This window comes from Boleophthalmus pectinirostris, unplaced genomic scaffold (genome assembly GCF_026225935.1).
Source record: "Boleophthalmus pectinirostris isolate CB_2022bp ecotype Guang Dong unplaced genomic scaffold, ASM2622593v1 HiC_scaffold_19, whole genome shotgun sequence".
Taxonomy (NCBI): Eukaryota; Metazoa; Chordata; class Actinopteri; order Gobiiformes; family Gobiidae; genus Boleophthalmus; species Boleophthalmus pectinirostris.
In genome coordinates this window covers 26,536,123-26,552,477 of record NW_026571140.1, presented here as the reverse complement: position 1 = coordinate 26,552,477, position 16,355 = coordinate 26,536,123, and the positions used below count along the sequence as shown (strand labels likewise).

The 16,355-nt window shown below is 38.1% G+C and overlaps 1 protein-coding gene across 1 annotated transcript in view; it reads left to right on the top strand.

The window, feature by feature from the left end:
* The window catches only part of gpc5a (glypican 5a), a 209,124-nt gene that overhangs the window by 98,906 nt on the left and 93,863 nt on the right, over positions 1–16,355 (top strand). The window contains exon 7 of the mRNA XM_055155037.1: positions 8,950–9,070. Coding sequence (XP_055011012.1) covers positions 8,950–9,070 — 121 coding nt within the window. The remainder of the gene's footprint in view (positions 1–8,949; positions 9,071–16,355) is intronic.

Here is a 16,355-nt window from a genome sequence, read left to right as displayed (position 1 = left end):
ATCAGTTCTTTTCTCTGGCTAAGATCTGTACCTCATTATCCTCAAAGGAGTGGCCCTTGACTTTTAGGCGGAGATGTACAGCAGACTGAGGTCCACTATTGCTCTCTCTTCTGTGTTGGTACATCCTCTTATGAAGTGTCTGTTTTGTTTCTCCAATAGGGTGACTCTCCACAAATCTGAATTGTAGTGTAGTGTTTAATCCATACTGTGGAACATTCTGACAAAGCAATAACATTTTCATGAAGACAAGCACCATTAAAAATGTTACGCAGTGCAACTTTAAAATCTATTGTGTTTTTGTTCATGAGATCAGCACTGAAAGACATTAAAAAAAAGGAAAATTTGTATTATATATGTTCATTTACTAATCTTACATGGCTAAAATTAGCTTGTGTCTAATGTATTGTTTTCTTTTATATTAATTTGTTTATGTAAGATCTGAGCCAGTAATAGTGTGTCTTTTTCTTGGTTAAACATATTTTATTGTTTTCCCATTCAGCAGATTACAACCCTGATGCTTTATATGTGTTTCCTTCTTGATTACCATATTAACTCTGCCTTATTATACCACCAGATGTTTGTTTGCCTGATGTCTTTTGTTGATAGAGCCACAGAACGTGCATATATTTAACTGTTTTTCCTCTATGCTTTAAAGTGTCTTAGTCTCATGGAAGTTTCCTGTCTGTCTTCAGTTACACTCATCTTTGTGTAGAGTCTCTGAGTTTGAAAAAGTGCACACCTCTTTTGTTTTTGCACACGCGCTCGACCCTGAACAGCGGGCACGGCTTAAGCTCCTTCATCTCAAGAGCTGCTGTCTCTATTACACCCTGATGAAGGCATTCTCAGCAAAAACACAGCGTTTGACTGTCATTGTTGCAGACAATAAATACAATCTGAAGAAGTTGCACAGAACCTCAAGAGCCAAGGCACTGTTACTTTTCTGCAATGTCAATGTGGTGCCCAGACCTGGGCTCAAATATATTACAGGTAAAAGCTCATTACAGTGGTCTCCAACCTGTAGCTCAGGAGCTAACAGCACACATGCATATTGCATGAATATTACGGTGAATAATTTGAATTTGATTTACCATATGTCGATTAACCATTGTAAATGTGTAATTAAGACAGTTCTTTCTTTGTCACCTCAGGGAATGAATAAAAAAACAATCTGCACAGTTTTCCAGGATGTACTCTGCTTTGTTTTCAAATGGAATCAGCCGAAACTGAATCATTCACCTCCGGTTCAAAACCACACAGGTGATTTTCTTGTGCCCCTTCACAGTACGTCAATGTAAATGTCATCACATCAAAGTGTGGTCCTGTTGGACCCCTGTACAGCTGCAGATCCCTTGAGTGAGCAGTGGCTTCTGTAGATATGTGCCAAAATGACTATGCAATGTTGTGGACTTGTTGAGTCCAAGACAGTGCATTTGGAGTATGTAAAAATGGGAAATTTCAGAGCAATCATGCTGGACAATGAAGATGACTCAAACATGAATCACTCAAAATAAAACTTAGAGTGGGTTAATTATGAGAGGAAACCATTATAACATGGTTAAAAGCCCTTTAAAGTAAATTAAAATGCTTTTTCAGATGTCAACCTAATTTCCATTTCTAACATGTTGTGCAGCACTTAACAATTATATTTTTTGACAGTTTTAATCCATATTCTCATTGCTGTAGACCTGATAATTATGTAACTTATAGATAGAGCTTTATATTTACACTTTCACACTCCCCCAGGTGTGTGGAATAACAGGATCCAGACTTCAACCTCAAGACCATCCATCCATCCATTTTCTTCCGCTTATCCGGGGTCGGGTCGCGGGGGCAACAGTCTGAGAAGGGCCTCCCAGACTTCCGTCTCCACACACACTTCCTCCAGCTCTTCCAGGGGGATCCCGAGACGTTCCCAGGCCAGTCTCTCGGCTGGCCTGGGAACGTCAGTCCCAAGACAATGAAGACAATTTTTCTTTTTCACCTTTTGTAACTACTCAAGCTCACACACTGATGCCACGTGCTTGTTTCTATGGATATGTCATATATCAGTCTTCCTGAAATGTTCCACAGTATGATATTAAACAGTTCTACCTTACATATTTTCAATTACAGTTTTTTTTTAATAGATTAAAAATACTTAGAAAAACAAGCATTCTGACTGTAAAAGGGGTTGCCTCTCCAAAGATCTGACCTCTAGACTCTGGTTTGGTCTCCAAGAAGATAGAGGGGTTTAATACTTGTAGCCACCATATACACCCCCTACCACTGTGTGGCATTATGGTTCACTCTGGAAGGTTACCTCCCACTGTAGCAGCCAGTGTTGCAGAGTGTGAAGGTTCTGTCTTTTTTGACTGTGACTTAAATGCTCCTCTGAGCCAGGGTCAGACTCCTCCTTCTGACCCTGGCTCCAATTGGCTAACACTGGGATCTTGTCGCCCCTTTCTCTGTAACTTCTGTGGTGAACCTCGTCATTTTGGTCTTAAAATGTTTGTATTAACCCCCCTCTACATGATCTTGAAACTGGAGCTGAACGCTATGGATGACGTCACACTGGCTTAGTCCACTTCTTTTATACAGTCTATGGGGAAACCACTGACATTTTGTCTAACCACAGTGGCTCAGGTGAAGGATCGTGGGCAACAACAATACTAGACTGTGAAACAGGTGAAGCAATAACATGGAGAAAAGCATTTGATGGACTCTTCACCAGAAAAGTTACACAATGCACCTTTAATCAAAAACCTAAATGAAAAGACAAGTTACCCTCACTTACTTTATCATGCAGTGGGAATTACAACATGAATGTCATTGTGAATCTCTCATTACTTTGACCTTTCTCAAAACATCCAGCGTAACATATTGCATCTAAATGAAATCTTAATCCCCCACAATAACTTACATCATTGTTTTATATTTGCGCCAGACCACAGTGGATTTAGGAAGTCCGCCTTCCTCTTGTGAACAGAATAAATTACTTTGACATCCCAATCCTTCTTTGTCTCTGAGTGATGAAACAATTCCCAAAAGAGCCCACAAATTTTGATTGTTCAATTGCTTTTACTTTCACATGTACAGTGCTTGAAAAAGGCATGTGTGATGGCTGGGTGCTGTTGTAGTACTTGTAGAAGTCTAAAATGATTGAAATTTCCAATCTTTGTGTGAAGTGTGCGGTTGGGAAGATGAGATGCAAAGCGCGTGTTGCTTAGGGACTGGGTTATGGATTATGCTTTTCCTCAGAGACCAGAGATTGCTTGGCTGTTTGATACCCTCTCGTAGCTAGGGCCTGATGCTACTGTAAGCTTTACTCTGAAGAATATATGAGGACTATGATCAATGATTCTTCTATGTGACACCTTTTAAGAATTGGACCCTTATTTTGTAGCCCTACTTTCCCTTGAGGGTGCTTGCAGGGTGGGTGCATGTTACATGAGATTGGTCGTGTTTCAGCTTATGGATCCCAGTGGCGTAATGAAATACATTTCTTTTATATTTCTTGTGAATTCTGAATAGGTTTGTGTGTGAGTGTGTATGAATACAGATGATATTTTCCCAGATGAATTCATGCCTGTCTGCTGCCTTTCACAAATCCATAGAGGTGGAAAGAGTACCCAAAACGTCTGTCTCTGTAAAGGTGCTATTCTATTGTATGAAAATATTGAACTGGTAAACTGGTCCAGACTAAAGGACTGAAATTGTCTGTGTCAGTATTTATGAAGTCATTTTAAAACAGAACATGAAGACAGGGTATAATGGAAAATCTTTTTTTTTTTTTTATGTTATAATTGTTGTTCCTTCAGCAAAAACATGCCTGAAGAAATTTTCTATGTCATCCATGCATGTTTGAGTGTTTTAGTGATCTCTCCTGGACCCTATTTGAACCCTCTTCACGGTTAACTTTAAGATTCTGTTCAATGCTTAGCCCACAAGCCTATGTCATCCTTGCTCCCACATGACAATTCTCAATAAATATGCAAAAACATGACAGAAACTGTACAAAGCAACTTGATGAACATGATGTGATGTGCAGTAGTTTTATTAGCAAGTTGTGACCTTCAGAGCATCACAAAAGATAACACGTTAATATCTTTTTAACGTTTTTTGGTCAAAATATAGCATTTTCAAAACAATAAAGGGCAACATGGTGATCTCAATATATTATGTGTTGTTAATATGTTGCTTGCAGTTTATACCCCATAGATGTCAAATAATCCTCTCTTTGAAAATAAAAGTGTGGTTCAGTTACACATTCATTGCAGAAAATAGAAATAGTACATTGTTCAAAAGTTAGCAGGATGTTTAAAGGCAAAATTTTTACCATCTATCCTACCGGTCAAACGTTTCACAACACCACAGTTTTTTTCAGATTTTTACTGTTTACTGTGGACCAAAATGTATTCTAAATTTTTGATTCATGAAAGTGTCCACCTTTGGCAGATATAACAGCTGAACACACTTGTGACATTCTTTCTACAAGAGAAATCAAATATTCTTCAGAAAGTTCTTCCCAAGTCTTTTGCAGAAGTTCCCACAAATGTGTTGCACTTGTAGGTTGCTTGGCTTTCACTCTTCTGTCCAGTTCATCCCAAAACCAGCTGGATGGGGTTTAAGTCTGGAGCCTGTGCTGGGCACTCCATGTTGTCAATCTTACCATCTTGTTCTTTTTTTCCTGAGTTAGTTTTGGCAGATCTTTTATCTTTTTTTAACCTCTGACTGTTCAGTACTTACATTTGTACCATTTCAAGCTTTTCATTGGACTTGCACAACTTGAATTGCAATAAATAACTGGAAAAAACTTGGGTATTCTAAAACTTTTGATCGGTAGTGTAACATATGTGAAAAAATAAACTACTTCACTTTGAAATGTAAATGCACCAGTTAGAACTTTTTTCATACATTCCCAATTGCATCTTAACTGATCATCAAGATAAGTTTATAAGCATGTTTCACATCACTACTAATGACAACTTGCATGCAAACAGCACACCATTGTTATTTCAGTTGATGGACTAGTAGATGCAGATATCCCACAGCAGTCTCATTTTGCTCCAACAGCTGCTTTTCTAATGTATCTGTATTGGGGTAAAATGTAATATTATCGCATGAAAAATCAGGTACAGGCCCTTTTAAATTATTATTTTGAAGAAAAACATTTGGCTGCTCCCTTTTTCATTAGGGTTTGCCTCAGAGAACAAGTCATAAAGTGATATTGTATAGCAAAAGGCCCTTTTGTGTTACAACAAATGCCTCATACTGTGACTGGAGAAGGCTGCAGTGTTATGCTCAAGGATACAATGAAATTCCAACATTCGAGCACTAATTGACTGATTGTAGGACACACTCAATGTATAAATGATCCTAAATAAACTAAATTACAGTAGTTTGCACATTTCTAATCTTTTTTCCCACCTTTTTAGATTCCCCCATCAGCTCCATTGTATGATGAATACAGCTGATGGTTCCCCAGTGTGCGTCTGCTGCCTCTCACTCTGTGCTGTTATTTCGGCTGAACGTCCCTACAGCTTTTGGAGGAGCAGCGGGTGTGTGTGTGTTTGTATGTGTGCATGTGTGTGGGGCCTGACACATATTCGTCTGGTGGAAGTGGCACAGATGGCGGGGATCTAATCTGGCGAAGCTGTTATTAATCACGGTGTACACGAGCGAGGACGTGGCGAGAAGAGAGGGTCAGGACGAGGTGCAGATCCTCACAACTCTAAGAACACTATCGGATTATAAACTGTAGGGAGTACAGAAATGCTTTTAGTCCTGCTGACTTTTTTGGAATCTCAAGTATTATCCGTCTTAAGTTTGCCTTAGGTTGGAACTCGAACAATTTAAGATGTTCAGGTAGGATTGGGCCACAGTAGCTCAGTTGGTTGAGGGTTTGTCCACTCATCCGAGGTTAGCAGTTGAAATCCCGCTCTTGACATAAATGTCATTGGTAGAGCTGTCAGGTCCACTAATCTACAGATTGGAGGTACGATTCCATCTTCCACAGATGAATGCTGTTGTTATGTCCTTTGGCAAGACACTTAACCCCCCTAGCCCCCACACACTGGTGTAGGAATGTGTGTGTGGTTCCGCTTAGTAGAGAGTAGACCCACTTGCACCGCTTGTTGGTTGAAGTGTCTTGCCCAAGGAACATACTTTGTGTAGTAAGATGAATTCTCACAATGTTTGGAAGTATTTGTCTAATATTCTGCCTTTTCCTGATGACTTTCAGTGAGAGAAACTTTATTCAGAGTGCTACACAAATCAGTCTGGCTTCTGTCATGTTACCAACCTTGTAGCTAATTTGCACATTTATTAAATTAACCTCATAATGCACTGAAAGGTCCTTTCCTTTAAAATTCCTTTTCTAAATAGTTTTTAAGTCCAGCCAATTACTGTAGTTTAGTTTGGCTCGAGACTCCAAAATGTAACAGTGAATTCTCCAACGCAGCAGTTGAAATAAGTAGACAAATGCTCATGTACAAGTTAGAGCAGACTTTTATTCTTGGCTCTTGTTCAGGTCGCAGAGGATGCAGTGGTAGTTATGTCTGATTTATGATTTTGATTTGCTTCAGTGTGCAGCAGCTGCTTTTCACCCTCTGATAACAGCCCTTCATTTGTCTCGACATCATAACTCACATTACACCGCACACTCCGCACAAAGATTAGTCGTAAAATGAAAAGTTTCCAAGTTGTGGCCATGCATCATGTGAACTGCACATTTATTCTCACTATTACCTTTGTTTTGTATTCACAGCAGTTAAGGTGATACATAGTGTGTGTCAGAGCTGTGCCCAGATTAAAAAGACTGACAGATGGAGACCAATTTTATGCTCATTTTCTGCATTAAAATTTCAACCTGTTTAATAAGTCATGGAATACTATAGTACATAAGCGATGAACAGGCACTCTGTGCACTTTTAACATAACTTCATGTCAGAGAAGTTTTTATTTGGCAGAGCTGATCATAATCTTTGTTTATGTGCAAAGACAGGTCACATTTTGTTCAGAGAACATTTCATAAATAATTTGTGATTTGTGTGAGTGAAATATGTTTTGACATAAAACTGTTTCTCAACTTTTCTAACTTTTAATAGTCTTGAAGTTGGTTTAGTCTTTTTTGAACACTGTTTACTGTTCTAATTTATATTCTGACATGCAGTAAATGGCTTGGCAACTATTAGAACAGAAGGAATTATAAATGAAATAACTTTCTAAAACTACTTCTAGATTGAAATGGTTGCTATAAATAATTTTTATACTTCACATACTGGCATATAAATGTGACAAAAACTCAAAATGTAGACTGCAGTCATCTGAATATTGACCAGCAATAGAAATGTTAACCACTCTGCCACATCCCCGAAGTAAAAAGACACAAATAGAGAAGCAATATTTCTCAATATAATACATCTTATGCAACAATAACAATCATCTTTATTTTTATAGCACCTATACTTTGACATTACCATTTTCTAAGAATAGCTATAGTGAAATTATGTTTTTTGTCTTGACTCAAGACAAAAAAGGAAAAAAAAAAGCTTTGAACCACTCTATGCAAAATGCACATGTGATTTATAAGAGCATTCAATAGCGGCAAGAAATCCATTCCCAGTCTTAAGATGGTCATTTTCAGATCAGAGAGGTATGCTAGGCTCACACGCTTGTCGACTGATTTTTAAATGTTGCCTTTAATATTTAAACAGATGAATCTCTGCAAAAGGAATGCGCCGCCACAGCAAAGTCTGGAGGGGTATAGGCCACGAAGAGATGAGAAGAAAAACTGTGAAGAAAACTGTTGAAATGACACTTAATGACGGCTGGATCTTCTCTAAATATAGCCTTGGTTCACAGAGAATTAATAGGAGAATAACACTTTGGTGGCCACGATATGAAAGATTCGCCACCCACCTTTTCTTTTAAATAAATTACACCTCTTTACTTCCTGCACCTTAATTATTCATGCAATCTCTTCTTGACCTTGTATCTCATAGGGCCTCCCAATTTGTGCATACAGACTGCTTTTGTGACAACTACCTACTGGCATGCTTTTATAGTTTAATTTTCTTTATTTTCAGTCCTTTTTAATCCGTTACTTTGATTAGAGATGCATTGTGTAACTATTCTGGCGGAGAATCTTTCAAAAGGTTTTCGCCAAATTACAAATTACAGGTCAGATCTGTGGAGAGGTGAGTCGCTCACAGTGAGAATGCCTGTTTCTAGGTATTTTTGAGCTATAAAACCACCTGTAATTTAATAAATGCAAGTTAGAGGTGTTTAATGTCATATTGTGGAGCATTCCAGGCAGAGCAGTGACATGTCCACAGAAACAAGCCCCAACTAAAAAGTTACACAATGCACCTTTAAACGTGTCATATGAAATGCATTAAGTGAGGAGTGAACCAACTCTCTTATAATGGCCACATCCATTATTACCTCTCATCCAAGCTAAACAGATAGGAGCCTTGAAGTGCTCTGAATCTTATTACCAGGCTATAGCAGAAATGAACTACTTAAACACATGGATTAAGGCTGCAATTTCACATGATAAATTCTGTCATGAATGATTACTTCAATACACTCACAACACTAGAGTTGATACTGCAATTTTCCAAGAGGGACTATAATGGACTTGTGGTATAAGGCTCTCCATAAAAGACCCAGGTAATTTGCAGCCTGCAGCTTGGATACGGTTTGGTGAACATGCATGTGCCGAGGCAGGTGAAACATGGCAGCGGTGAGCCACAAATCCAGCATGCCCCCAGGGTTCCTCTTCAAATGAACTATGCACCGTCTCCTCACCCACTTCAGGAAATTGATAATTCTTCAGCAGCACAAGCATAAGTTGTTGAGTTTGCTTTTCTAACACACAGATGCCATATTTCACCTTCATCGTCCTAGCTTGGCCCCCACACATGACCGGTTTTGTAACATTGTGTGTGTTTTTTTTTATCTTCATAGCTACACACTCCGAGTGGTGGGCAGTGGCATCAAAGCTCAGAGCTCCAACCCAGAGGTGAAAGTGAAAGAAGCTGACCCCGTTATAAACCAGATTATCGACAAACTCAAGCACATCAATCAGGTGAGCCTCACTGGACACTGGGCCAAATCCTACCAGCTATAAGACTTCTGTAACAACCTTATGTTATTTTCTATATAGAGTACTGAGGAAGTTGTGGATGAAAGCTCTAATCTATCTGAAACTGTATGTTCTGTAAGGTTACACAGCCCCCCCCTTTTTCTTTCAGTAAATCCTGTGTTACTCATGGATACATTGGCGACCCTATACTTCTACTACTGATCTACTTTCTTATAAGGAGAAATCAAATGGTTTTATGGTTAATTAATATATTATTTGAACAGCAGTCATTATAAAATACTTAATACAGCACAATTAAGATGCCATCCCTTAAAAAATATGCTGAGACTGAGAATCTTTAGAGACCCCCACTTTGGGAATAACAGTAAGAATGTAAGCAGTAAGTGGTCCCTGTGTGTTCAATTGCACACACAACACAGCAAAATTGGGATTTAACTTGGACTAAACCATGAAATAAACCTGGACTAGATCCAATGAAGTCCACATAAGTATACCTCCCATGTATACTCAGGTACCCCGCCAACAAGCCTTACACCAAAACAAATGTCGGGATTGTCTACAGAATTATCTATAGCAGGATTACAAAACTAATTTTATTTATCTTATTAATTTTAAATGAGTACAATATTATCAAGAAGACAAAGACATCCAGGTGTCACCAGAGTATACATCTTGCATTAGCCCCAAGCTCATATAAATGCAACCAGAAGGGCATCTGACTTAAAAAAAAAAAAAAAATCTGAAATCTGTATGCAAATCCCTGTATGCTCTAGGCAGGTGATTTGCGGTTCCTTCGCTAAAAGGAAAAAGAAATGAGATTAGTATAATAAGAATGGCTTGCAGTTGTGGTGAATGCAGTTTTATACTTCAAGCTTCCAAGCACGAAAAAGGCAGGTTTTCCTCGCAGGTTTGTCTGGCTTTTGTTGTGAGGAGTGGCTCATGGGTTTTGTAAGCCTTTTCTACGTGAAGCGATTTGAGATTTCTTTTGTTGGAAATTGGCAGTAAGTATAAAACAAGACACTTGACATTATGGTTCTAACTCAGTAAGAGTTAAAACAGCCCACAGGATCCTCCTTAAGACCCGAACTGAATATGGAACAACAGGTGTGTTCATGAGGCCTGGGAGAGATTAAATACGGAAATACACCTGAATAAATAATTGGGAATGGAATCTGAATAAATTATGCCTTACTTACATAGCATATTTAAACCTGTGTTTGTGAAGTAAATAGTAAATTGTAACTGTAAAGCATTTTCAACAACCTATAGCAAACAATACAAGATATCTGCAGTAAGGGTATGTTCACATTTGCACATACAGTAAACCACATCAAAACTGTGACTAAGCAGGAGCTAAATCCAGACCTAAACCTGGACTGGGACTCAAACCAGGACCAAATGATTTCTAACAAATGAGTGTGAATGCACCCCAAGACATTACATTGTACATACAAGTGTTCACCACCCAGTTATCTTTGCTTGTAATATTCTACAGTATGGATTTAGATGCATTACTCAATTACATGTCTCTTTATAGCTCAAAAAAAACATTCTGTGAGTGAAGTCGCCTCTCACAGATCTGACATGTAACTTGGCCTGGTGTTATCACCCATTTGTCTCCAAGGAAATAAGTCATTTAATGCCTTACTGTGGTACATTCCAGGCAAACAAAATTTGTTAGTGCAGCTTAAAGGTCCTTTATTTTGCACAATTGACTCATGTGAACTTAAAGCTGTTACCTGTTACCTTTTAGCTTTAAGCTGCTGTTACCTCCTCAAAAACATACCTGGAGTTGTTTTTTGTTTCATTCACACATGTTTGAGTAATCCATTATTATTAGTTTAGCTACATCTCCAAAGCTCAAAATGCTCTGTTCTGCCTTGTTTGCTTGCTTGGCAACAGTAGCTCATTTGGTAAGACCGTTTGTCCACTGATCCGAAGTTTTGCAGTTCGAAACCCACTCTCAAAATGAACATCATTGGTTAAGTGGTTTGATCCACTGATCCACCGCTTGGCTGGTATGATTCCAGCTTCCACTGATGTGGTTGTGTCCTTGTGCAAGACACTTAACCCACCTCACCCCTAGTGTCTGTGTACACTGGTGTATGAATATGTGTGTGTGAGAGGGTGCGTGATTCCTTGTTGTTGAAGGTGGAAAAGTACTGTATAAACATATGCCCATTTACCATCTACCATTTGTTTTCAAGTTATCAGCTATCATTTACCTTTTGTTTATTAGAGACTGGAAATTTCAAGGCTGAACTTATCCAAATGATTCTAATGAAGGTGTATGATGTTTAAAAACACAGTGGAGCACTTAATTGTATTATCAATTTACATCACAAGGTGGAACAGCACATTTTCTGTTTGAGAGAAAACTACCGTAAATAAATACGCAGGGTTTGTGTGTTAAATTTGTGTGAATTAAAACAAAACACAACTCCAAGTGTGTTTTTGATGAGGAAATAACATTATAACATACTTGTAGATCAGAAAATAGTGTAATATTGGCTCTTGAACTAAACAGTTTAAGTATTCAGGATTTTTGTTGCTCTGTTTACTGAAAATAGAGACTCATATTTGACATATTGGAAATAAGGGACCTGTGAAGAAGACAGTAAGGCAGGGATCCTAAATAAATGTTGGTTTTATGCTGTTTATTGAGTTGAATGGAGAAAACAGTTTGGATAAATCAAAGCATTTAAAACATTTTTTCCTAAAGTGCAAATTAATTCATCTCATATTTCAAATTATGGGTAAGTGGCTGCTGATAGAAAACAAGTCTTGAATCTAGAAAGTAGCTGACGCCTTTTGAAGAACAAAAAATCAATCCTTACACATTTATAAAGCCATTTGTCTAGGTTTATGTGGCTTCATATTTACAATAGTATTTTTCTACTCTTCATCAAAATCAATGTGGCCCCTCTCTTTGGCAGCATCCTCTTTGCAGGTTTGGCTCCTCTCAGCGCTGTTTATCTCTGTGTGATTATATTAGAGCAGGTTATTTCAATGGTTTCCTCTGCTTCACTGTGGGAGAGGGGCAGCCTATAGAGGGCGCTGTGGTATGTGAACCCCCAAAGTCATGGAGTTGATTTGTTGATTTGCTGTTCATTTATTTTCTTTTGTTATTTTCTGATCTATGTTACAATGTATAACTAAAATCATTTGGATAGTTTCAGCCCTGAGACTGCCAATCGGAATTAAAGTAAAAGTAAAAGGTAGCTGTTAAAATGAAAACTACCACTACATGACATCACAATGTGGAACACAGAACTTTGAGCTTTGAAGATGTAGATGCATAAAAACGACTCATAGGTGAATGAAACAAAACACAGCTCCAGGTTTGTTTTTTGATGAGGTGGCATCATTATAACATGGTTTAAAACTCATTGGAATCCACTTTGGGTAATATAGGACCTGTAATGGTTGTCAGCCCATGTGTGATTGTGCACTAAATAACTAAGTTCTCGCCCCCAAAACCTGCAAAACCTGAAAAGATGTTTAGAACAGAAAGCACTGTAAAATCATTATCTAATTGTGATTCAACCTTGTCCTTATCCTCCAATCTGGAGAGTTTTAATAATTCAATTCAAGACGTTTGTTACTCAAACACAGTCACATGCCTTTCCCTGTTTGACTTACCTGACCCAGAACCACACGCTTTGACAAAACTTGACAAAGACGAGTGGATCTGGAGCTGTATCCCAATCAGAAATGCATGCTTCATTTGTGTCAGAAACAAACATAATGGTTTACACGTAAAAAAAAGGACTAAGCAAGTGTGACGTCACCCATAGCATTCAATGTTAGCGGTTACAGGGGAGAATTTGGAGCCAGGCTCTATATTATTAATTTTGATTTTGATTTTTTTTAACGGACAAAATAGCGGAAAAAAATTCCAAGATCATGTAGAGCAGGTGAATACGAAAATTTTAAGACCAAAATGGCAAAGCTCACAGCAGCAGTTACAGAGAGAGAGGTGACAATATTCCAGTGTAAGTCAAGAGGAGCCAGGGTCAGTAGGTGCTCGCATGTGAACTTCCTTTTTGGAACGCAACGGCTAGTACGTTAGCTATGTCCATTTATATACACAGTCTATGGTTTGGATGGAGGTTTTTCACCCTCGGTTGTCTGGTTCCAGTTCCTTTCTGGATTCAAACTGAATGTAGAAGGGACTGGCTGGTCAGACAAGTTATGGACGCCATTTTGACAATTTAATTTTAATTTAATTTAGAGTTTTTTGTCTTGAATTGTCAGTGGTCAGTAGCTATCCAATGTAAAATAATTGTGACCAAATGAACTATAATGTAATCTAGGCTTTTGAAAAATAGAAAATGAAAATGAAAACCAAACAGATCTTCACTTTGTTCAACTCCAAGTCTATGATAGAAAGTTGGGCCCATAGACTTTATATATAAATGGACATAGCTAACCTGGTGCATGCCGAATAGGAAGTGAGCATGGGGGTGTTTCCTCCACTGATTGTTTCTAATTGACTTTACATAAAAAAAAAGGATCCTGGTGTTTTTATTTTGCTATTTTGTCCATAAATAAATGTCTATTCCTGATATGGAACTCGACTCGAAATTCACCCCTATAACTGCTAGTCTTCATTTGACGATATTGGTGACGTCACACTCACTTTTCTATACAGTGTATGCTTAGGACATATTTTTGACAGTTTATGTAGACATGATAAAATTAGAGGATATCGCATTTGCAGCGCTGTCTCGCCTGCAGTTCAGAAATAGTCTTGTAGCAGCCTGTAGGGGGCACTGTGGAGTGACACCTCCCGCGGTGCGCTCCTTGTGTGCCGTTTGGGCCTCAGGTTTTATTCTGGGAGACTGAAGGCTCAAGGCCGGGCCAAGTCTGTTGACCTGGTGCTGGCTCTCCCACCCATCTAATTCACACCATCTGCAGCGTGTCATGGCACATAAATCTATATCATAACCCCCAGAGAGAGAGGGAGAAAGAGAGAGTGAAAGAGGAGGAGGAGAGGAGGATAGAGAGAGTAAAAAAGAGAGAGAGGACACTTAGATTTTCCCTCTGGACCTGTGAGTGTGCGTGTGTTGACGTATTGTCCATGCACTTCAGTTGAATTCTTTTCTTGCCCAGGATTACAGTCGTCAGGGCTAAGAATGGTTTGTATTGGTCACTGGTAACTAGATAACATACAATATAACTTTCTTTGCCTATTCCAAGTTTTCTTTGTCTATCATTTTAATCGAACAAGTCATCACTATCCAGTTGTTCAAATTAATACTCTAATATACTTATTTGCAGCACTGATAGAGAAATAATATAAACAGGACTAGAATAAACCTTTTGCATAGTTTTAAAATGGTTTTGATCAAAATGAACATGAACATGGAAACTATTGTTATTATTATTATTATAACTCTATTATTGTATGTTGAGAATTACATGTTTTTTTTTTATCATTGTGGTATTAAAATCTGTATCAAGTGTTTTCCTTAATAACAGAATTTGACATTTTATTCAAGTCGTGACAACTTTACTCAACCAACAGAGAGATCAGTCTTGCCGTGGTTTTCATAAGTTCTTCAAAACAAAAACAACATGCAACATTTTTAGACTTAAAGCTGAACCAAGCCAAGTTACTGGTCAGATCTGCAGAGAGGCAACCCCGCTCACTGTCAGAATTCCTGTTTTTTTGGCGCAATAACTGAATAAATGTAACGTAGATATGTTTAATGTGGTATTGTGGAACATTCGAAGCAAAGCATTGACATATCCACAGAAACAAGAAGGTGACGGACCCCCAATCGAAAAGTTACACAGTGCACCTTTTAAAGTTTGTATTGGTTAATATACGTTGAACCATTGTTATTATAATATTCATGTGTAGGGCAACAGAAGATTATTAACAACATTTTATTTCTTTTAGTTGAAGTTGCTAGTTGATACTTTTATGTGTTGATTATGTTGTGAGTTGTTGGTTTATTTTGAGTGTAGCTGGCGCTGTCACCCTCACTGCTGCAGATGTATCTGTAAACACGAGGAGGACAGTTAGTCATCTCTGAGTCACTCTGTGTAAACTGTGATCTTTTTTGACTTTTGTCCATTAGATTAGATTAGACTAGGTTCAGAGGCAGTGATTTACACATAAGGAGCACTAGGCTGTGTTTACACATAGTCAGGTATGTTGAGAAACAAATATTTCCCTCCCTCCGTTTTCCAAAATAACATAATGCACATAGCATTGTTTACATCAACCCGAAGAAAGCCAGCGTCATCATAATTATGCCAAACCTATGGGCAACAGATGGATTAGATTCAAACCTGTAGCATTTGTTTCATTACAGTTATAAGTATTACTCAAAAATACTCAAAAATACAAAAATTGCTGACCTCCAAGCCCTCATTCATCTTGGAGTCATCAATATGATACATCAGCTGTGTATGTAAATGCAAACACATGAAAGATTGTTTGCACCAGAACAAATCTGACTGCTGCATTGAATGCTTCCATTGTCACATTTTGGCGCATCATGTGCCTAAAACTCACTGCTTATCTCACTTTACTAGCAAATGCATAGTTTTCCAGAATCTCCCCTCTAGCCAGAGTTTTTAGAAGGATTTGTTTTCAGATTTGAATTCGTTGTTTGCGTGTAATAGATGGGTACAAATGGAGGGAAATGTCTCAGTTTGTACGTGTAAACAGGGCCTTAGACTTCCCCTCTTCATCACAGCGCTGCAATGAAGGAAACTCTTCATGAACTGGTTTAGAGGGTCACAAAAGCAAAGTAGTGCCTTATGCAATATAAGTGGATACCAAAGGATAAAATCTTCACAAATGTTAATTGTTATGAAATTTAATTTGTAGTCATTGTAATAAAATCTACAGCAGATTGCAGTTTGTGGCTTTTACATCAACTGGTCTCTGAGGCAATCCTGTGGCAGTGATAGTGTGTTTAGTTTGGAAAATGGTCTATCACCAGAGAGGTTTCAGGGGTTAATTAAGACTTTCTCATAGTTGGTAACACAGAGACATGTCCGTTTGACTTCTTTTAACCTTATTTTGCTCTGACTGTTGTGATTGTTGAAGGAATGAATCAGATTTTATTCTGTGTTAAATGGCACTGAAGAGGAAAGCGATCATTTTTTGTTATTTAAAATTTGGCCTATTTAAAAATTCTGTCTTTTCTATTTGTATGGACCTTATTATGGTCCTTATTAACCACATTTATTTGTTTTTAATAATGCATGTGATAACCTGCAGTAAAATAAAGTATTCGGTGTAAAT